Source organism: Helicoverpa zea, chromosome 21, assembly GCF_022581195.2.
Source record: "Helicoverpa zea isolate HzStark_Cry1AcR chromosome 21, ilHelZeax1.1, whole genome shotgun sequence".
NCBI classification, from domain to species: Eukaryota; Metazoa; Arthropoda; class Insecta; order Lepidoptera; family Noctuidae; genus Helicoverpa; species Helicoverpa zea.
The window spans coordinates 212,745-239,006 of NC_061472.1; the positions used below are offsets into that span (position 1 = coordinate 212,745).

The window sequence follows — 26,262 nt, forward strand, 5'->3', positions numbered from 1 at the left end:
ATGATTTTCCTCCTTCCTTAGCCTAGCGGGTTTTTCAGCTTTTATTGTTCTTTGTTTCTATATTTTCCTTATAAGGACTGCGATCTGGCGTAATTTGATGAAAAATCACAATTTGCAAACAATGACTTACCTACCATTTTGGGAATGAATCAGAAGTTTCTTAGGTACCGGAGTTAAATTCATCAAGGGTTTGTAAAAATTAAAGGCAAAAAGCGATATTCTTTCTTAAGAAGAGAAGGAGTGAATGACTTCATTACTTATTTGGATAGTAAAGGCTGACCTAACACGATCTTCAACGCCTTTACGGCTTCCGCATGCGGGGTCGCAGATTGAACAGGGATACTTACAGGATAGATACTAATGCGAACGACTAACTGTCTCTACCTACTGTCCATAAGAAAGCAGGAAGCAGAGTTTTGTAATGTTACCTTATGACGTTTAATAGGATGTTGGATAATGTTGTAAATACTCTATTTGGGACTAAGAATTTCAAAGTCGTCTCTCTTGGATCGGTTCTTCATGATTAACGTCCCCAATTAAGTCGAAGACAAAACAAATCATTCTCGGAGCCGCTGAAAAGGAAGCCAATAACAATAAACAAATATATATTATGGCAATCACAATAATCTTGCTAAATGTAGCGTCTGCCTTAAAAGTGAAGGGTTCGGTATCAGCAGTTTACAACAGTCGGCAGTTCTTATGACTCACTCCGTATTGTTGTGATTCGTATCTCATAAACCTTACTCGCATCTTCGCGTTGTGTATCGTAACGTTCGTTATTTATAGCAATTTGTACTAAACTCTCGCCAATTTTTATGCAAGATTTCTTCCTTATGTTTGACTGGCAGACTGCCACCGCGGCACAGCTACGCGATGCACTGTTGTGAGCTGCGATTCTTACAGAGATAGAGATTTTGCTACTCAATGTACAGTAAATAGGTATTAGGTAAGTACCTTCTCGGTAGATACACATATTCAGTATATTAAATCTGTTTGGTAATGCGTTTGCTGATTAGCTGAATGGATTCGCTTCACAGAACAGCATGTGCACGAACGCGGCGAGTTAACAGCGAAAGTGTTGAGCCGTCATTATCCGTCACGCAGTGTAAATTATTGTGAGAACGACGCCAACGCGCGCTCACTCGGGATCGCTGTGTAAACATGCACAGAATGTTCACTCAATATCATAGACCAAATTAAAATATTTGTTTGACAAGTCCATATTAGGGCATGCAATACCGGTTAACCGGTTTCGTTTTTACCGGTAAATCGCCCATTTTTGCGGGTTTTAAATTACCGGTAAAAATAATATGAAACCGGTAATTTACCGGTTTTTACGTTTTTCTGATAAAATATAGCAATTGTTCATTTAACGTCAAATCTTTGTTATGTAGCCTGAATATAATGTAATGTTGCATACATTACGTATTGTAAGAGTGTTATAGTTGCTGTTTTTTAGAAAAGTAAACTTGTGTGTCCTTAACTATCTCTAGGTTAGATACAAATCTTCTTTCTCATCTTAATTTATAAAATCTAAACAAATTGTATTCATTCAGTAATTCTGTTTTTCCTCATAGCTGTCAGCTCATACTAGGTACAAATGTAGCTAATGCTTATTTTACCTACTCTATGACCTTACTGAGCAAGGGCTTTTACTTCACCACCATGCGGACTGCTCTGAGGACACGGTGGAGCACATAGTCCAGGTGTGCACTGCCTGGGAAGGGTACCGCCGTGTTGTCGTCGAGGCAATATGCAGCGGCGACCTTTCGCGTCCTTCCCTGGTTCAAGCCATGGTCCGGAGCTAGACGGAATGGGAAGCCGTCGCCCCTTCTGCGAAGCAGTCATGCTCGAGAAGGAGACGGCGGAGCGACTGCGAGTAGCACCTCTCATCCCAGCCGCTGTAGTGGACCAGGAAGACACCACGGGCGCCAAGGGTCGAGAGACGACTCCCGGCCACCGTAGGCGTCGCCGTCGGTCTGTGGGCGGTGAGTTCGAGTGGCTCATCGTTCCACCGTCTGCATAGACAACAGACCCGTGTCAGCGGCGCGCGTTGTTCCACGGGCTCCTCAGGGAGATGTCAGCAAACCCAATGGGGCCCAGCAGGGCCAAGGCCTGCCGGGGCCGCGGGATTGTTCGAAAGAGTTACTGCTACCCTGGTCCATAAAACGCCTACTAAAAAACATGGGTTTTAGACAGAAAGAGTCTGTCATTTGATGATTTACCATAAAAAAGGGCTTTCCCTTCAATGAAAAATATATTTTTTACGGTAATTCTTAGCGTTTATCCCGTCTTGTGACGGGGTCGGCTTTCCGTATCTTCCTTCTTCCACTTCGCTCTATCCTCCTGAATAGACATCTTCCTCTTCGAGTTCGCAGATTTTCATGTCATTCATTACGACACTCAACCACCACGGTTTCGGCCTGCCTTTGCGCCTTTGACCGGGTATATTGAGATTGAGTATCACATTCACACTGCCGGTGTCCTCAGGTGTCACTCCTTTTTAATGTCCGTACCATCGCAGCCGTTTCTCTTGCATTTTGTCGGCGACATCGCGTACGGATGGTACTGACATGTTTTTTGTTACGGCCCACGACACAAAAAAACGTTTACCACCTTATACTTTGCATATTTATTTAGTTTTTGCTTTAAGACTACCCAATCTTATTGTTATAATATCACATTTTAAAAAAATTACAAAAATTACCGTTTTACCGGTTTACCGGTAAAAATATTTTTATTACCGAATTTTTACCGGTAATTTTTGTTTTACCGAAATTGCATGCCCTAGTCCATATGTCTATTATGCGGGCAGTCTAATATACTTACTTAAGAAAGTGGTCTTGCTTATGTTAGGTAACTAATCAGAAGAAATCCATAGAGTGGACGCAGTAACCTTTAGGTACCTACCTACACTATACATAAGACACCGGCGTCATTTCAGCATGAGTTTGGATTGGATTGAGAGCTCTTTGAATTGGACAAAGGCCTTTACCACAGATAATATTCTAAGTTAATTAACTGAAACAATAATCCAATGTGAGTCCTTAACCATATGTGCTTAGTTTTCGCGTCATGCTACCGAAAACGCACATCAATTGGGTGTCCTCCGCCTTTTCCAAGAATGTTAAATATGTTGCTAATTCTCCTCCCACGCATACCGCGGGTCGCATCGATGACAACATTACATTCTTGTTGAACACCGCTCGAATCAACGAGATTTGTTCTGTTTTTATTGGCTCCGTTATTATGAGGTATACGTATTTACTATGCAGTGCAGTCTCGCTGTTACGTAAGCGTAAACCTGAAGTGTTCCTGAATTCTGTCATACTGTGAGTGTCATCACGTTTAAATGCGGTGCGCGTGATTCACAACGGCCATGGATTTTGTGGAAAAAATATTTTTTTCTGGACATTTGGAACACAAAAACACAATGCTTTGTAAGAGATCTTTTTTGAATGCAAGTTTATATCTGTCAATAATTTGAAAATCCTATTTTCCCAAAGTTTCGTATTGTTAATCTACCTCATAATATTTAAAACTGACCCGCATTCATTACGGCCAGAGCGTCGAGATTACTCAAGCCTGTCACAATATGACAGATGTAGTCTAACATCTATTTCTGAAATAAAAGAAAACGTCCACATTGGAGAACAAGTGCGTGTTGTTGCGATTACTCGGTGGCATCAGCTGAAAGCTTGTTGCGAAACCGGCGCGTGCGCACAGCGGCGCGGCCATTCCCGGCGCGAGTATTTCGGGCCGCACTCGAGCCGCGTCGGGTTTCACGCCTTTCTGCCGAGCCGCCGTACCCACTGACACACAAACATACTGTATTTTCAGCCTGAGGCTATGATAACCACGGCTGCGATAGTTTAAATGCCCTAATTCCTACGGACTAACTACACGCTTCGCGCAAAACCGGTAATATTTCGCCGAGTTTCACACATTCTTTGGAAGCTCCTACTGCGAGGTATCATACCAACAGAGAGACATTTAATTATAACTTCACTAGCTACGGGTAAAAATATTAATTACCTATCTGATGCATTTTCACTAGATAACATTTATCTGAGGGAGTTGACTGTTATGTTGATACCTATTTATTTTATAGTGCTTAAGTGAATAGCTTATTTAGATCTGCGATAATCTTATGAAATAACTGCATTTTCCGGCTAAAGAAGAGGTCAGCCGGTTCAATACTCGATATATTGCATTAGGGTGTAATCTACAATGTGATGACGATGATCTGGTACGCATGCGTAGTAAACAGCAATGATTTACGAGTAGACAGCACACCTCTCGCTTTACCTGACGTCGGCTTTACAAGCTAAACACATTAAACGTGTGTTTACATTAACTGTAGATGCTTCATGAAATTATTCATGATGATTATATTGAAGAAGTTTGTTGTTTCTGCAATGTAACATTGTAAATAGATAGTTTTGTGTGATAGGTTTATTAAAGGTTAGTGAGCCATTATATCAGTCATTAGGCGCTATAGATTCAGATAAGAAAACTTATGTAACCCTGTTAAAGTTATGTAGGTGCGGTTTAAAGTAGATGACTAGATGTAACAATGTTTAAAGTAGATGACTAGATGTAACAATGTTTAAAGTAGATGACTAGATGTAACAAGACACAATAATTGTCATTATTAAGAAATTATAAGGGGTACTTTCAAGTTGGAGTTTTGCTCTAACTTGAATAAGAGCACTGTCTGTTTAAGAAATAATGCGTTCCAACATAGTGCATTATTGAATTGCGGTGCGAGATAAACCTGTGTGTCGTACTCACGCGGTCGCTGTCGGCCGATGTGGGCAGTAGCATTCAGACAACCATTACAGTGCAACTAACTATGAATAGCACTTAGTACCTGTGTCATTAAATTGTAATAAAATCCATTACCTATTCATGCCTAGAAACAATTTAAACTTCGCTATAGTTGCTCAATTAAGGACTTATGTTAATGTGCAACAAAGGACACCATATGCCGCTCGATCCTTAAATATATTGAAGTCGGATATTGATGAAATTTCAATTTATAGGTAACGTGTAATATGACAAAATAGCGTTTGAGGTACTGATAATATTCCCTGCGTCCCCAATTTCGACCCAAATGTTGTATGGTTTCCCTTTCCCATTTCTATCTAACGTAGATAAGATTAGTAAGCTGTTGTGTTGGTTGTTTCAGAAGTGATGCGGCGCGTGGCGTGCGGCGACGTGTGTCCTACGCCGCCGCCCGCGCACCCGCCCGCGCCGCAAGCGCAACAAAGGTAAATAACTACTAGATATCCGCTCACATTCAACTCTTACCAGAGTGCCTATAATCATAACAATAGGACTAAGTCCATGTTAAAGCGAGAGTGAAGGGAACGGCAATAAATTCCAACAACGTAGATAAATAGATAGATCCGTAGTAGATAAATAGATAGATTTTAGTATAAACTAGCTTTTGCCCGCGACTTCGTACGCGGATCCTGTCCCTTATGCCAGCGACTATGGGGTCAGCAAAATCAAAGATCTGAATAGTCGCAATAGACGTGACCATAGGGATAAAAGTAGTGATTCTAATTAGACCGCATTTAAGTTGTGTGTGGCAAAAATATTACACGTAGGTATTATTTCGTAAAAAAACATTAAATAGATGACAAAGTCGTGGTGACTTAGTGGAATTCGTGGTGGTTTAGTGGGTAGAGAACCAATCTCTCAAGTATGAGCGTGCGTCTTTGATTCCAGGTCTGGCAAGTGCCTGCCAATGCAACTTTTCTAAGTTCGTATGTACTTTCTACGTATATTTTGGATACCAATGACCGTTATTTGGAGGGGATGTTAAACTGTAGGTTCCGACTGTCATTGAACATTCTTGGCAGTCGTTATGGGTAGTCAGAAGCCAGTAAGTCTTACCAAGGGGTAACCGGGTTGTGGAGGTCAGATAGGCAGTCGCTCCTTGTAAAACACTGGTACTCAGTTGCATCGTGACTGGAAGTCGACCCTAACATAATTGGGACAAAGGCTCTTGAGATAATAACGACAATAATAATGAGATATAGGCACCGCAAGACATCTGAGGCTGATGACGGGGAGTAGCGACCCCGCGGGGCTATATATACTGAGTTCTCCAGGGAGAGTATACTGTCCCCCATCTCCGGCCGGTCGGAGTGAACCATGACGGGGGTAGGTCTCACGCCTCTGGCTTGGCTTGGCCGTCCAGAGTGGAGTCGCTAGAGCAGGATTAGTGGCCCTGCTCGGAGGGTAGGTGCCTCATGGTAAGCACAGGGAGCGCGTAATCCGCGTTTAAAGTCCGCCGAGGTATCCTCACCCTTCAGCCGCTCATGTCCCTATTGCCCTCTTGTTGCTATTCAGTGACTGGTTACAGTAAGTGAGGTGGCGAGTCTCCACCTGCCGTTTTTACATGTACCTAATACATTGTCATCCACTAACATCCCATCAAAATAGCCCAAGTAGTTTTCCTCCATAGTTAGCAATAGTTTAGCACAGAACCGGGGATTGTCTTTTTTTTAACGACGTCCACCGGGGATTGTCCTTGGGTTCATTTCTATAGTGTATAAAGGGATAATCGTCGGTTTTGTGTCACCATTTCATTAAAGTTGTCTCAAAAGGGCTTCAGCGTGTTGGCTTCGACCCCACGTATGCCTCCCAAAAATTTGGAACTCTGTAGTCCCGAGGTCTGGAAGAGATATACAAAATAATAATGAAGATAAAACGCAACAAAGTTAGAGAGTGGAGGCTCGTGACGCCACGTCTAGGTATGTAAAATTTGTACTAAGCAGTGACTTAACACGAAATTCAAGCGTTGTTGTATCTTCGTTATTATTTGTTTGTGAGAGAGAGAAAAGAAAAATGCGTGTCCATTATTTTAGGGTTATCTAAAAGACGGACTAATTACTTATTTTGATTCACTATACCTATTTCATAACATTCATTTCTATACATTTCAAGTGTAGTATTGCTCTTGAAGTTCCACATCAGGTGTTCCAGATCTTCGATGTTTACACGTCAATAGAGAGTGCTTATCAGATTGAACCACTTTTGCTAAAACGTCATATCTTTATAAGCTATAGTCTAGCTGGGCTCCTGGGTTTCCACATTAGGTGTTTTACATCTTCAATTTTTATAAGTCAACAGAGAGTGCTTATCAGATTGAACAACTTTTGCTAAAACGTCATACCTCTATATGCTATAGTCTAGCTGGGCCCCTGGAGTTCCACATCAGGTGTTTTAGATCTTCAATTTGTATAAGTCAATAGAAAGTGCTTATCAAATTGAACAACTTTTGCTAAAACGGCATACCTGTATATGGTACAGAGAAGCTGGGCTCTTGGGGTTCCACATCAGGTGTTCCAGATCTTAAAATTTATAATCTCAGCTGAAAATGCTCATCAAATGAAACAATTTTTGCCACGGCACCATATTTGTATCTCTTATAGTTTTATTGGTCTGTTGGAGTTCTGCATCAGGTCTTCAAGTTTCGAAGATAAATTATAGCCTATATGTTGACCAGGCCTAATACTGATACAACAAAGAAAAAATCATTGAAATCCGTTCAGTAGTTCGGAAGATTAGCGTGTACAAACAAACAGACATACAGACATACAGACATACAGACAAACAGACAGAATTTTTTTTTTGGATTTGTGCTCCATTACTGTTTCTAAACCCCACCCAATTATTATTTTTTTAATATATTCAATGTACAGACACAGTTTTTTTACAGATTTATTATATGTATAGATAATTTATATGTAATTAAGGCGCATTTATCGCATTGGGGTAACCTGTAATGGTAAATGTATGTAGATAAATAAATAAATAAACAATTTTAGTACCAGTAATTATATGATATTTTGTCAATGTCTCGTAAACACGCAGAACATATCGGAGTAACAGGTGTAGCTAACTAAGCAGTCGTGGTGGCCTAGTGGGTAAAGGACCAATCTCTCAAGTATGAGGGCGCGGGTTCGATCCCAGGTCAGGCAAGTACCAATGCAACTTTTCTAAGTCTGTATGTACTTTCTAAGTATATCTTAAGACACCATTGGCTGTGTTTCGGATGGCACGTTAAACTGTAGGTCCCGGCTGTCATTGAACATCCTTGGCAGTCGTTACGGGTAGTCGTTACGGGTAGTCGTTACGGGTAGTAGTAGACTGGTGTCAGTCTAACCAAGGGGTATCATCGGGTTGCCCGGGTAACTGGGTTGAGGAGGTCAGATAGGCAGTCGCTTCTTGTAAAGCACTGGTACTCAGCTGAATCCGGTTAGACTGGAAGCCGACCCCAACATGATTGGGAAAAAGGCTCGGAGGATGATGGAGGTGTAGCTAACTGTGGCGCCTGCCAACTTCTGGACACGATTGTGTTGTTTCAAGCCATGACAGCAATGGCAGGAATGTTGTGGCTCACATGCTCCAAATATATTCCTTGTTTATGGTACACAATGTTCACTATCAACCATATTGTATCTTAGAACTATCTTCTTTATACATTCTTTAAATATCACGTTTTTTTTCTATTTTCAGGACATCGGAGAACAAAGAGCTGTTACGTCAGCAGCTCCTGTCGGCCAGCAAAGAGCGCCTTGAGAAGCAGGAGTCTCCCAAACCGAAGCACGCTCGCAACAGACAGAAGAACCGATGGAAGCTGAAGTTCCACCACCAGGCGCTGCCTCAGGAGTACCTCGACCACTACGAGCAGAGCCTGCAGAAAGCCAACGCCGCTAAACAGGCGCAGCAGAAGCACAAGCCCGCGGACAAACCCAAAGCTGAACCAAACTTTGACATCAACAACTTCAGTAACGAAACGTTTAAGATCTGGGCGCAAAGGCTGGCGGGCATACAGAATGAGACTGGAACACTAACCGTGCCACAAGTGTCTTCCATGATCAACATGGCGCCCAAACCACCCGCCAAGGACGAGAAGAAAAAGAAGAACCCCGCCATAGCTCCAAGCAAAATTGTCACGTACGACGACTTGCCGTATATGGGAGAGATGACGCTGAACAACTCCAAGCCGAGGAGAGGGCGGAAGCCCAAGAAAGCAGATATCTGCCACCTAATATATGAGAACTACGGGACTGTGGTGCCGGGACAACCGCCGCCCGCGCAGGACCGACTAAATCAGCTCAACATGTGCCCGCCATTCAGGGGAACGGACAATCCTCCAACGAGCAGCCCAAAAACTGACTTGCAGAACAAAATTATCTCTAGTTTATTGGAGAGGAAGTTGTCACAAGAAAACAAAAAGCGACTGGAATCAATGACGCCACCTAAGTTTTCCAGCCCGGACGAGCCGATGCCCGAGGCGCCGGTCACCATCGCAGGACCCCTTCACAGTGACGACGAGCCTCTGAACCTGTGCATCAGAGATTTACACGATCTTAAGATCCAAATACAGAAAAAGTTCGGGAACATTTACTCGTCCCTACCTGAAGTAAAGACTGAAGTAGAAACTGAGAGTTCGGAGCAGGACGGCGTGAAGGCTGAGCAGCCTCCGAACGCGATCTCGGTCATACAGCGGAACACGAACCTGTCGCCGGTGACGGCCAGCAGCTCGCCCGAGCTGTCGCGGCCGCGCAACGTGTCGCCCACGCTGTCGGAGCCGGCGCAGTCCTCCGCCAGCCCCGACAGCGACGGCAAGTTCCCCGGCTACGTGTACTGGCCCAACGCCGGCATCTACATGCACCCGCTGGCGCTGCAGACGCAGCTGCTGTACTACCGCCGGCTGGCGGCGGCCGGACACCTGCCTTTCCCCGGCGACGCCGACAACCGGGGCTCTGCCTCCACGCCCAACAGTGTTAGTGAAGTGTCAGAAAACTCTTCCGTAGACGATAACAAAAACAAATTAGTGCTCAAACAAATTTCAGAACTGTTAGACCCTAAAGTGATAAAACAAGTGGAGGAAGCGAAACGGAGTCCAGATCAAACCAAAATGAAGCGAGTGTCTCCGAACCCAGTGCAGGGCCCAGTGAAGAGAAAACGCTCGGCGATATTCATCCCGCCGATGCCGAGCAAGACCAGCTCCACCACGCCTACCACGGAGGTCAGCATTTGTAAGTTCAAGTTCACCGGAGGCTCCAAGCCTTCGTTGCAAGAGAAAAAAATGCTATCAGTTGACTCCGGCGGCAACTTCAGATATTATAGCGGCACAGGGAACAAGGGGAATAAAGGTTACGAATATTTACAACGGGACTCAAATCAAGGCAAGAATGCTAACGCTTCAGCGGAAACGTCGACCTCGCAGCCGAAAGTAGAAGAGCAGAGTACGGCTCTGAGCAAAGAAGACTTGAATAAAAAGAAGAGGAAATCGAGGAAAAGTTTACAGCGAGAGAAGCTAGAGCAGACGTTCAAGGAGAAGGGGTTTTTGATACAGACGCAGCAGTTGCAGTCGGCGGAGGGGGCGACGTACTGCAAGTTCCGGCAGCTGAGGAAGTTCACGCGGTACTTGTTCCGCAGCTGGAAGGACTACCTGCCCGGCGAGCTCGAGGACGCCACGCACGCCTCCGCCGAGCACCCCGCGCCTCCCGCCCCCGCCACCCCCGCCTCCCCCGCGCCGCCCCCCGCCGGCGAGGCGCGCGGGGAGTGGGGGTGACGTCACGCGTGAACGTAACATGACGTCACACTCGCCGCACTGGCTCCGCACGGAAGGCTGACGTGCTCACTGTACGAGGAATTGAATTGAACCCCTTGTGCTTGTACATAACGTGAAGTTATTCGGACGCTGGAGAATTAACCCGGCCGCTGTTGACGGTCGAATAATGCATTTAATAATCGTGTTTAGTGAGATTTTAAAACTATTAATTGTGTTGTTTTGTTCTTGATCGCCACTCCGTCCATATTGAATGGTTATTATCTTACTATCGTATCTTCGCTTTGGTTTAAATTATTTGTTGTTTATTATTATAATGTAAGTAAATGTATAATTGTGTAATGGTGTTTTATATAAATATGTACGAATTTATAATCCTATAACGGCTCGGCTCGTTGAAAGTACTGAACTTGTGTATAATATTGTATGTACTTATTTACAAATGCCTAATATTTATTATTGTATAGTCAAGTTTTATAACAAAACTGTTGTAAAGACTAGATAAGACTACGTTGGGCGCTATTAATGTTGTTATAGTTAAATACTGGAGTACTAACATAACTAGTCACGTGACACACCTCTAACTTAGCTGTAGTTAGCGTTAGGCGATCGGCAACCTGTACATATTGCCAACCAGAGGCATTCTAGTCATTAATGTTAAGTTTTATACATCGTTGTTATTAACTGCTGCTCTATTGTCATTTTATTTAAAATGTTTTCGTAATTTTATAAAAAAAAATACACTGTTTTGTATACAATAAACTTTATTGCAAAAAAAGACCACTTGATCCAGTGATTAAAATATAAAGCAAAATAATGAAAACAGGAATGTAATATACCAATTAAAACATTTAACCGAATCAATATTTTGTTTGATTTTGATAAAGGATCCCAAAAATATACTCGTCATGATTGTGGGACTGTGACACAACACCGTCGTACAACTATGCGAGTAATAACAATGTGAGTGAACAAAATGCACTTTATAAAGCCTTTGTTGCCGAAAATGGAACTCTAATGTACTTCTGTGATGACAAGACCAATAGTGATTTATGTAAAATATATAAACTTAAACTTGTCCACTGTAGGCAACAAAGTAACCACATACCGATTAACAACGGCTCGCTGTACCGGCGAGCCTACACGCTGATACAAAAATAACTATAAAATATCTCTTACACGCTAACCTTCAAAAATCCATCAAAAACTCGACCGGAGTCGCAACTTGTGCGGAAACATCACAATAAACAAAGGCACGGATATATACTTCAATATTGTATATAAAGTATAGAAAAAAGATCTATATTATGTTTCTTCACTTAACTTTAGATAATGTTCTTAGGAACTACATAATTTTCTCAAGCTGTCTGCTCAAAGTATTAGACCTTGTATAAACATAGACAATCGGAATGCCTGCAGGAATGTTAATTTTGATTCTGATCGTAGAGCAAACATGTATGATTGCAAATCTTTGATATAACAATTGATTAATAACAAGTTCTGTGCGCAAAACCATCAATAAGATAACAAGTCGTAAGAATGTAACAATCGGGTATCAAAACGAAATAAAAATTCGACAAGAGGACAACTAGTAGACGTTAGAACTGAACTTCATTACAAATCACACAAAAAGAAACATCAAAAAGCGAATTATTGAACATCTACTTTTTAGTTGAATGGGAGTGCGAGTTATCTTGACATGATGTAATAAAGTTCAGCTCAGCGTGTGTATGAGTGTTTACGCCTTGAGCAGCGCTAGCGCGGCGGCGCGTACATGCGGCGCGGAGATGCCGTAGTGGTCGAGCAGCACGGCGGGCGGCCCGGAGCGCGGCACGGCGCGGACGCACACGTGCTTCACCAGCGTGTCGCGCTGCATCGCCAGGGCTGACAGCACTGCCTCGCCGAGTCCACCTGTAATGGTGATAATCATTTGTAAACAATGCTGCAACCTCAACTTGAAGGAATACTGAACAAAATGCAGTAAGTTGTATCAGGCCCCTGCCCACTCGATATGCTTGCGCGCGATAAATGCCTACCGCTCGCCGGATCGCCGACGAACCTAAACGCAGAGAGCGCACACGCAGTCACTTGCGTCGCAGACTGCATAATATTTATTATTTTTATAATACATTTCGGCGTCGTCTAGGCGAATTATATACTTAATGATACATATAAGGACTTTCCAACACATGGCCCGACCCGGCGTTCATTGACAGTACCTAACCACTTTTTTAAGACAATGCACGAGAATATAACTTCTTAATATAACCTGGAAGAACCCAAACCCAATACTAATTAAACATTTCAATACAAAAACCTACTTCTTTTTCGAAGTCAATTAAACACGGACTAGAATACAAAACATAAGATAAATCCAAATAAAATAACGTCCATTGAATTGTAACCGTTTTGAGAGTACTTTTATAAGCCTTTTTAAAATATGTGAAAAAGTTGTTGAGTACTAACCGGCTTGGTAGTGGTCTTCCACGACGACGACCCTGCCGCCGACAGCCTTGGCGTGCTGCTGCACCGCCGCCTCGTCCAGCGGCTTGATCGTGAACGGGTCCAACACGCGGGCCTCCACGCCTATTGGAACGTTACAGTAAATACATGTGGACTTTTTATCTACTTCAAAAGTATTAAAAAATTTAACAATATCGGCCTTGAACATTGTTATATACAACAATTTCGATTTATTTTTTCGCATAAAACATGATTACAGTATACAAATAAGTCATAATTTTAAGCAAGGTAAAGTGATTAATGTTAACATTTTCTATTTATGAAACGTCCGCAATTGGAACAGTATAAAAGCCGATGATAAATTAAAAATATCTTGAAAATGTTTCTGCTATACTAACTGTGTGTATGTGTGTAACCCTCCACAATCCCTTTATAGGTTATGTTACAAGACTGTGTGAACTGGTAAAGAAGGGTGTAATGTAGTTACCTTCAGCCTTGAGCTTGTCGGCAGCGAGCAGACACTCGTGCAGCGTGACGCCGGCGCCGATGAGCAGCACGCGGTCCTTGGGGGACTGACGCACTATCTTGGACGAGCCCACCTGTGCAGACAATGTAGTGTTTGTTATATATGTTTAACTTGAAATAGCCATATTTGGTGGCTGTTTTTATTTAGTTGGGCGTTGGGAATATGCTACGCAAAAGTAAATGTCTCTTGTATAGTACATGCTGATTGTAAGGCTCCCCTTATCAACCGACCTTGATTAAACTGCAAGGGTTTTCACAATTTTGTATTAAACCCGTGTTTGAGTCAGCGGTCGTATGATATAATACAGTGCATAACTATAAGGTGCTTGTCAACATTCAAATGTTAATTTACAATAAATAAGAAATAATAGTAATGCTGCTTACCTTGAAGACCTCGTCGTTGGCGTAGAGGATGGCGGTGTTGGGCCGCGAGGTGCGGATGTAGCAGATGCCCTTCGTGTTGGCCGCCAGCTCCACCGCTCGCTCCGTCGACACCGCGTCACTGTGTACATAGCATTACTTGTTATATTGTGAGGAAGAGTATATAAAATTACCACGCCATCCGTACAATATTGCACCCATATTTAGTGCCGTTCGTGTTTGTATTTCGGAGATTATACAGAACATTTTTTATGGACGGACATAAGTTTCCATGAATCGTGCTCCGCGGTGAATCGCTCAGTGCCGACGCGCGGCGCGGCCGGGAGTTAAGAGTGAGGCTATAGCTAGAGCGGTAAGGGCCGCGCTATAATACTGTTAATGATGGAAATATAAGCTTATAATGTACTGACGAGGGGTAGAAGACGGTGGCGGTGGGCACGGCGCGGAAGAGGGCGAGGTCCTCGAGGCCCATCTGACTGGGCACAAGCTACAGTACACTCACGAGGGGTAGAAGACGGTGGCGGTGGGCACGGCGCGGAAGAGGGCGAGGTCCTCGAGGCCCATCTGACTGGGCACAAGCTACAGTACACTCACGAGGGGTAGAAGACGGTGGCGGTGGGCACGGCGCGGAAGAGGGCGAGGTCCTCGAGGCCCATCTGACTGGGCACAAGCTACAGTACACTCACGAGGGGTAGAAGACGGTGGCGGTGGGCACGGCGCGGAAGAGGGCGAGGTCCTCGAGGCCCATCTGACTGGGCACAAGCTACAGTACACTCACGAGGGGTAGAAGACGGTGGCGGTGGGCACGGCGCGGAAGAGGGCGAGGTCCTCGAGGCCCATCTGACTGGGCACAAGCTACAGTACACTCACGAGGGGTAGAAGACGGTGGCGGTGGGCACGGCGCGGAAGAGGGCGAGGTCCTCGAGGCCCATCTGACTGGGCACAAGCTACAGTACACTCACGAGGGGTAGAAGACGGTGGCGGTGGGCACGGCGCGGAAGAGGGCGAGGTCCTCGAGGCCCATCTGACTGGGCACAAGCTACAGTACACTCACGAGGGGTAGAAGACGGTGGCGGTGGGCACGGCGCGGAAGAGGGCGAGGTCCTCGAGGCCCATCTGACTGGGCACAAGCTACAGTACACTCACGAGGGGTAGAAGACGGTGGCGGTGGGCACGGCGCGGAAGAGGGCGAGGTCCTCGAGGCCCATCTGACTGGGTCCGTCCTCGCCGATGCTGACGCCGCAGTGCGAGCCCGCCAGGTTGATGTTCGACTGGCTGATGGCGCCCATGCGGATCTACAAAACACGGATTATTTATAAATGATGAAATCAAGCGATAACTTATTTAGCTACTAGCTTTTTGACGACCTCGATGGCGCAATGGTCACCATGCCGGACCGCCGAACCTGAGGTCCCGGGTTCGATTCCCGGCTCGGTCGACATTTGTGTGATGAGCATGCTTGTTGGCCGTGGTCTGGGTGTTACAATATGTATTTATCAATATGTATATATGTAGCTATATGTAGTTTATCAGTTGTGTTAGCACCCATAACACAAGTTAATTAATAACTTACCATGGGGCTAACCGACCGTGTGTGAAAAGGTGTCCCGACATTATTTATTTATTTATTAGCTTTTGCCCGCGACTTCGTTCGCATGGAATAGTGACTTCCGGCTTATTTTTGGTTTGACCAATAGATGGCGCTATATGTCCGGAATATTTTTTTTTTGAAATAAAAACTATCCTATGTCCTTTCTCAAGTTCCAAACTATGTCTGTACCAAATTTCACACAAATCGGTTCAGTAGTTTAGGCGTGAAGAAAAGACAGACAGACAGACAGAGTTACTTTCACATTTATAATATTATTTAGGATTACTAAATGTTAGCAGAATATATAAACCAACCAACCAATATCTGTGGAAATTTAAGAGAGAGACCTACGTTCAGCTGTGGACATCCTATGGTAGAGCTGATGATGATGAAGAAATGTTAGGAAAAATATTTAGTATCAATGCCGTAGGAAAACTAGTCGAGGGGAGAGGACTACATTCTGCTTCCACACATTTCAAACATTTGAAAACCTAAAACAAAAAACAGGTATCAATAAACATATTCTGACCTGATCGAATGTCCTGGTGAAGAATGCGGCGAAGGTGGAGGCGAACACCACCGCCCGGTCCCGGCACGCGGCGCCCGTCGCCACGCCAACAAGGTTCTGCTCCGCGATGAAGCACTCGATGTATCTGAGGTACATCATACATGAACGTTATTCAACAAATTAAGCAAACAAAAATGACACCCCAAATTACTTTTGCTGAATCAAATAGATCGAAACCATTGATTCTCAATTCAAATTTCAAATAATCAAACATATGGAAACAAAAAAAAACTAAAGTCCAAAACTATACCTTTCAGGATAGGCGTTGCGCAGTTTGTCACTGAACGTGGAGTTCTTTGTGTCGCCGTCCAACGCGATCACACTGTGGAACAAATAAAATACAATATAATAATGTAACAGATCACACTAATAATATACAAGCGGTTGCGAATGCATGGTGTTTACTTCTTTACGCGTCAACGACTAAACATATGATGAAACTTGGCAATAATATAGCTTATACATAAGTCCTTTGAAATAAATGATTTGACTTTGAACACATAAGCAACTCTTATCCGGGTGCGCGGAGTGGTTCGCAAGAAACCGCTGTTGGAAGGTAGTTTAACATACATGTATGAATGCTACTGCCCACATCGGCCGACATCGGCCGCGTGAGTACGACACACATAGTATAATATTGCACCGACTGATTATAATGCACTAGATTAGTGCACTACTACATAATATAGCTGGTGCATGCCTTGAGGTAGGTTAATGAAACTATAGTAAATGTTCCGAGACAAATGGATTGATAACAGTGACGTGATAAGCCATGCAATATTGTTGCGAGTATAGGTTCGGGATTACTGAGGTAGTTACACTGCATAGTAAATAAGATAAAACATTATTAGGAAGCAATAATATCGATATAGCACTTTGTTGTGTCTGTCTGATTACTTGATAAACCAACACTTAGACACTTATACAAAACATTACTATTCAACGTCTATCTCATTTCCATGAAGACACCAGTTACTTCATATGAACATTATATGTAAAATCAATTGATTTTTCACACATCTCATTCAGAACACAACAATATAGCACCACAAATAGAAAAAGACGCGTCAAAACTACACAATATCGTCAGTTCTCTGTCTGAGAAGAAGCCTGTGTCTATCAGTCGGACGTCAAAAAGGCTGCTAATGATTGTTGTCAGTCCACATACCGCATATTAGTGTCGGCGATCTTCTTCAAGGCAGTTCCGTAGGCGAGCCTCGTGGCGACGAGCTCGCCCGCCTTGTACGCGGGCGGCGCCGACAGCGTGATGTCGCCGATGTGCACCGCAGGGGCCTCGGCCAGCGGGGCCTTGGGCTTCAGCGTGATGCTGTTGTTCTTGATCAGGGATTGCAGGTGCTGCGGGGGAGGTTGGACTTTATTTTTGTGGAGTTATGGTTGATTTTTCGTAGATTGTATGACATGTATAAGGTTTGATAGTTATGTTCCAGGTTTTAGTCTGTGTTCTAGAGACAAAATAACTTTTTACATAATGGTGAGGAAGGTTGAATAAAAGCTCTAAAAATTTACATATAAACAATGCCATAACTTAATAAAAGAGTGAAAAATAAATAAAGGTAAAATAAATGTATGAATGCTACTGCCCACATCGGCCGACAGCGACCGCGTGAGTACGACACACTATTTATGTTGCACGAACTATTTATAATGCACAATACATTATGCACTATTGTATATTCAGCTAGTGCACACATCGCTACTTTCATTATTAATAATAAAATATGTACATTATTAAAAAAAAAAACATGACGTAATAAGTCATGTCTCCGATATTTTTATTAGTCAATCTTGACTAATTAATTTTATATTTACTCTCAGTTTTCATCGACATTCAAATAAGAAATAAAAAAATGAATATAAATAAGATTTACCTTGATGATCTTATCACCATCAGCGCCCAAGGCCTTGCCGTGCCAGTTCTCCAAGTCCTCGATGCCGGGGAAGTTCTTCCCCTTGAATGTCTTGGCGATGATGGCGGTGGGCTTGCCGGGGGCGGCGGCGGCCTCGTCGAAGGCCTTCACCAGCTCCGACACGTCGTGCCCGTCCACCACCAGCGAGTGTAGGCCGAACGCTTTCATGCGAGCGTCGTACACGTCCAGCTAAGGATAAATGTTTATGGTCAGATTTCGTTATTTTTTAGGTGACTACGACAAATTGCAATGTTGAGTATATGAAAAAAGGCTTCATTTAAATGCTCAAACAATTTAAATTAAGATATTATAAAGAATGCACTTTTTTTAATTTTACTGCATTATTGGATATTTTTGAAAAAGCAATCTTTCTTTTACAATAAAAAATAACTTGCAATCGACCAGAATAACAAGCTAAATAAATATTTTATAAATTTTTTGGATACAATTGTATTTTCTCATCTCATGCAAGCACTTATTTTATTCGATATTAGTATTAAAATGTGCGACAAGGTGATTGTAAAAGTGCATTGTCATCATTCAAGGCCAAATTTTCGCACTAATGTAACCGATTAAATCATATCTATTTGATTGCATGTTATGAAAACCAAATATTCAGTATTTATACGTTATCTTATCTGTATCGTACGCGATATGTGGCGGTATAGGCGGTGAAAGCGGTGTTACTATGAACAACATACTCAAGGCATATAAGTAGTGTCTACAAACAAATAGTTTGTCATCTCGTCTGGTGTCTTACCTCGTATTCATTGTTATATGATCATGCACAGATGAGATACCTATATAGGTATGCATATTTTTTTCCTACATTGTTATTTTGTGTTACTATTTTACCAAGATTTTTGTGTTTTTGCATGAACATTTGACTGTCTGTTTTGTGTCCTATATGCGTGTCAAATAACCGAGAATAAATGTTGTGGTTGATATACCTGGTGCTGCAGCGAGGTGGGCTCGGACTGGCCGAGGCGGTTGACGTCGAAAATGACCACAAGGTTGTCTAGCTTGTAGTGGCTGGCGAAGTGCAGCGACTCCCACACGCTGCCCTCGGCCGCCTCGCCGTCTCCCACCAGGCAGTACACCCTGGAATACGAGGATATCATTGTGAAATGTTTCTTGAAGGAACGTAAAGCTACGAGTATGGAATACATTTTAAACAGACAATTGGAATAATGGTGCCTGGGTCAATAAGATATTCCTTGGAGATAGCTAGTTTTTTTTTGTTAACTGAGGTAGTAGTAAAGTAGAATAGGCATGATGACAAATTTTTAAATTCCTTTGTATGATGTAGGTATACGTCTATTTTATATGAAAAATTATTAATTTTAAGAAAATGTGAAGTTTTTTATCAAATAATTGCATTTTTCTCTGTCCACTTTGAATCCGGCGCGAAAACGCTTGTCAGTGTCATGTCGTCACTTGTGACGTCACGACTGAAATTACAAGACGTAAGTAAACAACGCTCGTGCAATAATTAAGTTTTTTGTGTTATTAAATATGAATTCGAAAGTGCATAGGTGTTGTGGGGTCCCCCAGTGTAAGAACACATCTCAAAACAACTCCTGATAAGTTATTTGTGTACGTTCCTCACAATAAAAAAATACGAAACAAGTGGCTTAAACTTGCAAGGCGAGATTCAAAAGCAATATTGCCCAGGGTACAACTTTATTTTTGTGAAGATCACTTTGATGTAAGTTATTACATAGTTCTCTAGATTCTAGCATAGTTTATAATGTAAATAACTATTTCGAGGTTAGGTTTCATCTCTCATTGCTGTTATATTACGCATTTTATTCATATCATGTATTTATATGTATGTGTTTATTTGAGGAATTATTTATAACTAAAATTGTTTTTAATTAAACTAATATTCTAACATAGAAGTTTTTTAAATTAAACTAATACACTTAAATGGAAGTTTTTTAATTAAACTAGTATACTTACATGGAAGTTTTAACATTTCTAAATTCAGCTGAACAAAAATCTTTATTTGATGCCAAAAACTCTCCCAGCATTATGATATCCATTCTAGGCAAATTAGCGCTGTTTGCCTTGATAAATCCGGGCTCCATAACTCGTGTTATAAACAATTAATTAAAAACAAAGATCGCAGTGGAAGTTCACAATAACGAAATGTGACGTTCGCGCGCTTTCGCGCGAGTTGTTTTCAGAGATGACGTCACGAGCTCTGATTGGTGTTCAAGATATCATGGCGGATTGCCTTATTTCGTAATTTTATTTTATAAAAATACATATTAATCACATTATTAATAAAGAAAACAATGCGCGTTTTATATTCCAAGCTTCAAGTTTAATTTAATAAATATATTATTTTAATGATTTTTGATTACTGTCATCATGCCTATTACAATCAATTGGATCTGGTAAGATTGGAACCGCAATTCGAAGTTTTTGGAAAAAAGCTAGGCATATGATTTTGATAAGGTACTTGTTCTACACATGTAATAGAGTCCTATGCGTCTTTATCAATTCATTTTCAACTCTAAAACAAATTACGTACCTGTAAGGTGCCTGGTCGAAGTACTTGCCAACGTAGGCCATACCGGCGGCGACAGCCAGCCCCTGTCCGAGCGAGCCAGTGCCCACATCTACGAAGTTGAGGCGGGGGGTGGGGTGTCCCTCCAGGTCGGAGTCCAGCTTGCGGAGGTTCTTCAGCTCCTCCACGGGGAACAGACCTGCCTCAGCCCAGGCTGCGTATAGGATGGGGGCTGCGTGACCCTGGATATGGGTATCATTTTGGTTATTTAAAATACTTCCCACTATCAATAATTCCCACGGGAAGTTCCGTAACTGTAAATGGCTATACCTACTTCCTTGTTATGTTTCAGTAGGTATGTATACCTTTACTTATGTTTCAGTTTCGTGTTTTTGCAATAAGACACGTCGGGGCTTCTTAGCTTGCGATAATAAAAGTTCTGCAGTGCATTATAGCGTCGTATTGCGCTTGTCAATACTGCAGACTTGGACCTTAACCTAGTCACTGGTTTATTGCAGACATTAAAACCTTGGACAGCATTTTTTTTTATAGAAAATGATTATATAACTTCTTCCATTATGGGTAGAAGGGATGGGAAGTTGCACTTGTTTTGTAAGTAAAACGCATTACTTTCTGGAATCTTTAGTTACATAAGGGGTGGGCAAGTGTTTTGAAGAGTCCCACAGCCCTGTAATATTAGAATTCGCTGGTTACATAGCAGGTTATTGTGCTTACCTTGGACAGAATGAACCGGTCGGCGGAGGCGTCCCTGGGCGCCGAGATCTTGTACCGCATGGTGTGGAAGAACAGCACCGACATGATCTCTGCCATGGAGGCGCATGATGTTGGGTGACTGCAAATAACATAGAAAATTAATCTTAAGTCCTTCACATAGGGTACAAATTCGCATGAAGAGTTCGCTACACTGATTCCGACATGTAGAAAATTGAACTTTACTGCACTAAGAATATGTCTCAAATTGGCTTGTTGTAATTTTACAGTATGAGACAATTTCGATTGAGAATATGATATGTTGAGTACTAAGGAATGTTATAGATACTTTTAGTCTGGGTGTTGTTGGTATTTGGTTTGTCATCTTAATGCAAACAAAATTTATGTTTCAATTTGATCGTTGTGCAAAAGTTTAGACCGTGACCATGTTATGTAGACCGAAACTATTGGAATACTAGAATGAAATAAAAAGGCTAAGTAATGCAAGAAATAAGTTTTTATACCTATAATTAAAAACAGAAAAGTGATCACCGTATTTGCGGTCCTTCACCTTTTATTGGTGGCCTTGAATAGACAAGTACTTACTTTGAACAAATATGTTGATGTAAAAAACAGTTGATCATTACTACTTCATTGCAAAAAACGTAAGGACTCCTGCTTTGCTACATATGTCATAGAGCAGATGGTCAATAATAATTAATTAATGTGTAAATAATAATGATCTACAGTTAATTATGTATAGACTATAGTGTATGAATGCTACTGCCCGCGGTCGACAACTAGTCGGCGCGAGTACGACAAACGGCTTGCTTTGGCACTCAACTGTACACTCATCTATTGGAGATTTTGTGTTGAAATTAGTTTTCGTGCTGTGGAAAGTATCTGCAGAACAGACGCCAGCATATCAAGTTACTACAGTCAATTTTCAACTGTATTTACAAAGTACAAGGTTCAATGTTGATCGGGAATTTTGCAGATTTAAGTAGCTTCGTGTGTTTGAGTTTAGTGTGTAGTTATGTTAGGTACTTAGTATGTACGTTATATAATACGTCACTCTCTTATAATTTATTGACGTGTTAAAGACGAGGACAAGTACTATGACATAAGTAAATGAGTGTCAATAAATTAATAGGTAATTGGGTAAGCAGTAGGTACGCAAACAAATCTAAACACCTATTTATAGACTTATAAAATTGATTATCCTCTATTTTTTTAAACTTATTTAGACTTTCAGGGAGTTAAGATAAATTAACTAAAAAAGTACAAAGTATATTTTAAGTTCATGACCATACTTACGAACGTTAGATTTCATTGCAATAAATAAAAATCTATACACATACAAATACTTTAGCTATCGTTCATATCACAGTAAAGATTTGTATAATGCTGTAGTAAGATAAGATGCATTGATAAACTTGCTTGGTATCTAATTTGTAGGCTTTTGTATGCTGTTTATTATATAGTACTTATTGAGTTGCTTTGGGTTGCTATGTACAACCCATGTTGTAATTATAACAGATGGTATGCAATTTTAGTGCAAATGTTTATATTATGCCTTAGAAAATAACATGACAGTTTATTTATTCAATTGACATATTATTGAAGTCACATCTACATTCTAAAAATCTACTTTCCTTAAGTCTTACACACAAACTATAGTTTTAGAAAAAAAGTTGTGGTGGCCTAGTGGGCAAAGAACCAACCTCTCGAGTATGAGGGTGCGGGTTCGATTCCAGGTCAGGCAAGTACCAATGCAACTTTTCTAAGTTTGTATGTACTTTCTAAATATACCTTAGACACCAATGACTGTGTTTCGGATGGCACGTTAAACTGTAGGTCCCGGCTGTCATTGAACATCCTTGGCAGTCGTTACGGGTAGTCAGAAGCCAGTAAGTCTGACACCAGTCTAATCAAGGGGTATCGGGTTGCCCGGGTAACTGGGTTGAGGAGGTCAGATAGGCAGTCGCTTCTTGTAAAGCACTGGTACTCAGCTGAATCCGGTTAGACTGGAAGCCGACCCCAACATAGTTTGGGAAAAGGCTCGGAGGATGAGATGATGACAAACTATAGTTTTGCATGTCATTACATACAATATACACATAAATAGGATGTAATGCTACATTATTTTAATTAAATTTAATGTTGCATTTACATAGTTTAATCGAAATTAACTACCAGGTGAAGCTGATAACAGCTATTTCAACTGAACAAAACTGTCAAATTAATAGATATTGTCAATAACCTTTACTTGACTTTACTGAGCACCTTGACGTCTCATATCAGTTGACCCTAAGATTGCCGTAGCTACAGAACCATTCATTATGTAACTGATTATAGCAGTTATTCTTAACTGTAAACCGTAACTCTAGTTAATTATAGAATAAGTAAATAGTGTGAATTAAACATGAATTAATAATGTAAATGATTGCATTTAATTGGGCAAGAAATATCTTGGAAATTAGCCACCGTTTAATATTTATTAGTCACTATGACTTGTATGGATAAGTCATGATTTGGCAAGTTTACATAAACACATTAGAAATAAGATCAGCATGACAAATTATGCACAAATAGACTTCTTTAGAAATATGATTTTGTGTAAAGAGTACCTACTTATTAACTTCAACTATCAGCTCTGCTTGTATAACTTGTTTGTTCAGTAAAGGCTAACTTAGTTATTGTTCTCTATAATAATGATAAGATTTCAATCCCAGATTGCACTACTAAAGAATATTTTGCATACACATTAATAGTGAAAATAATAGTTAATGTAGTTATCATTTTCAGTAATATAACTTAATTATTTTGTTACTGACAAATATTCATATTCAACTTGATTTCATGTCTACCTACATTACAAAAGTTACCTATATAATATAGGCCAACCTTCATGTGATGGAAAATTCTTATTAGCATTATTACTTAATGCATGTCAGAAACACAATAAACAATCGATTTCCTATGGTGAGTGAGCTTTGAGGGCGATGACCTTGGGGGCATGGCGTGATAGCAACCAGTCACATGGTTCTCATAACCTCCAAGGGAGGATCGCGCAACCACCGGCCACAAACGCTACCAAAGTACACCGGAATTGAGTAAGCGACCTATGTGCCGCACCGACTTGTTGCCGGCCGGCGACCGCCGATAAGCCCTACAATAACTCTAATTTATGACAAAAATAACAAAAAAAGGATAATGTCAACAAACAATGTTGCAACAACTTATTTTGATGTACAGAACCACGAAACTACTAAGAATATGTTCTATAGGATTCTAATAAGCAAGAAATCGGCACAATAACCTTCATAGGACCTTCAATAAAGCGGCGAATGCATTAAGGTTATCCACTTACCCAGACTTGGAGGCGTTAGTAGCAACGATGCTGTCGATCCTCAGCTTGTTGGCGATGTCTTTGAGAGCCTGGATGTCTACGTTCTTGTCGCCTTTCATCTTGGACGTGTTTTTTTGTGTATTTTTCAAACGAAAACTATAACCACGTTGTTTGCGACCGGTCGCTTGCCCGCCGCCGGATTCAATGAATTGACAAACGCCAAACGGAATGACAATCGCTGTCAGAGATTATTCATCAGTTTTTTATCGGCCAACGAACCTCGCTGTGCAACAGGTTATTTCTCTATACTTTTGTATTAAATTCAATTATAATCAGTTTTAGCTGATTGATCTTAGTTCATAAAAACAATTGTGTATTCATATACCTTAATGGAAAATATTTCAAGTCAGTAAACAATCCGATGGTGCTGCCATCTCTGGTGCGCTTTTAGGAATATTTTGTGACCAAGTTCTACAGTTTACCAACGGATGGCGTTGTATGTACAAGTTCAAGTTTAACGAGTCAACAGTCTTTAACGAGATAGCCGGCTAAAAGTAAAAAAATTGTCCAATGTAAAGAAATTACTGTAATTTATTAAAAACAAAAAAATGATTATGTGGGTCTTAAGCAACCATAACAAATTTTCAGGCGAATTAATTGTCTTGGGCTTCTTTTTGATGAAATCAGCATTATTTTTATATGATAGAAATCGTATAAGTACTAGTCCTGAGTCCTTTCAAGTCCTTTGCACAGTTTGTACACTATTCATTTGTAATGTTATGCATTCTGACCAGTAGGTACATAGTTGTGTAGGTGATTAGAGATTAATTACAAAGTTATATTAAAAGCCAGAGTAAACTGGTAATCGTATAGTAGGTCTTATTCTTCACCCACGTAGATACATAGATAAGAGTGATAAAACACACACACACAACAAATGCACAGGTTACATACCAAGCAGTTTCTTAAGGACCTACAAACAATAAAATATACAAAGCGTCAAATTTATTAGACATTACAAACATCGATAGCGCTTGTATTAAAAGCACTTGAACATTGTTTGAGTAATATCCGCCAAACGACGCGATCAAACGCCTGTCATATTGAATTGAATCCGAACTACCGATGCGGGGACATCACTAGAACAACCTTACAATTACACTCATTATCACTTCTATTGCAATGGAATAGAGTTACAAATCGAATGTACATGTTGATAAAAACGTCATATACATGTCAAACTTAATCGTGCAGTCGTCTTAGCTCTTATTACAGGGTAGTAAGGTTGGTTTTGGAATAGCGGTAGGTGATGATGAAGGTGGTTGAGTTTACGATAAAACGAGGGTGGCTATTCTAAATCGCGCTGACGTATCAAGCCGGACCTTTGTTCACCTGACTCCGTTGGCGTAGCGAGGATGTGACCAGCGCGTCACGGCTCGTGTAGCGATTGATTTTTGATGTAGGACTCAATGTCTATTAAGTACAAGTTATTTTTATGGCATTTACGATTAAGAAGTTTAATTTTCGAATGCGTTCCAGTCTTTTTTTTCTGCATTTGTAAGAAGGTCTACACAGATTTACTTTCTCACAGATTAACTTACAAATATTATTGGATAAGTAAAAACATT

General features: G+C 41.3%; 2 protein-coding genes across 3 annotated transcripts in view; one reads left to right on the forward strand and one right to left on the reverse strand.

Moving 5' to 3' along the window:
* The window catches only part of LOC124640609, a 33,469-nt gene extending 22,005 nt beyond the window's left edge, over positions 1-11,464 (forward strand). For both annotated transcript variants that reach the window (XM_047178448.1, XM_047178449.1), the window contains exons 2-3: positions 5,192-5,273; positions 8,536-11,464. In XM_047178448.1, the coding sequence (XP_047034404.1) occupies positions 5,192-5,273; positions 8,536-10,603 (2,150 nt within the window). In that variant the 3' untranslated portion in view covers positions 10,604-11,464. The remainder of the gene's footprint in view (positions 1-5,191; positions 5,274-8,535) is intronic.
* On the reverse strand, positions 11,347-24,855 carry LOC124640610 (transketolase-like protein 2). The gene is made up of 13 exons (XM_047178450.1): positions 24,656-24,855; positions 21,307-21,424; positions 20,596-20,813; positions 19,007-19,157; positions 18,018-18,245; positions 17,297-17,484; positions 16,379-16,450; positions 16,090-16,213; positions 15,116-15,264; positions 13,973-14,090; positions 13,551-13,662; positions 13,067-13,186; positions 11,347-12,511 (listed from the first exon to the last, which is right to left on the reverse strand). Exons 1-13 carry the CDS (start codon positions 24,751-24,753, stop codon positions 12,339-12,341), a joined length of 1,869 nt encoding a protein of 622 aa, XP_047034406.1. The 5' UTR covers positions 24,754-24,855; the 3' UTR covers positions 11,347-12,338.
* Between the last annotated feature and the right edge of the window lie 1,407 nt (positions 24,856-26,262).

Bases quoted from the DNA above. Each gene is read 5' to 3' on its own strand.
- LOC124640610 (XM_047178450.1), bottom strand. From the start codon at position 24,753: ATGAAAGGCGACAAGAACGTAGACATCCAGGCTCTCAAAGACATCGCC. The intron at 14,091-15,115 runs GTGAGTGTACTG...CTATGTACACAG, and splicing joins GCCACCGTCTTCTACCCCTC to TGACGCGGTGTCGACGGAGC. The intron at 13,187-13,550 runs GTAACTACATTA...ACGTTCCAATAG, and splicing joins CGACAAGCTCAAGGCTGAAG to GCGTGGAGGCCCGCGTGTTG.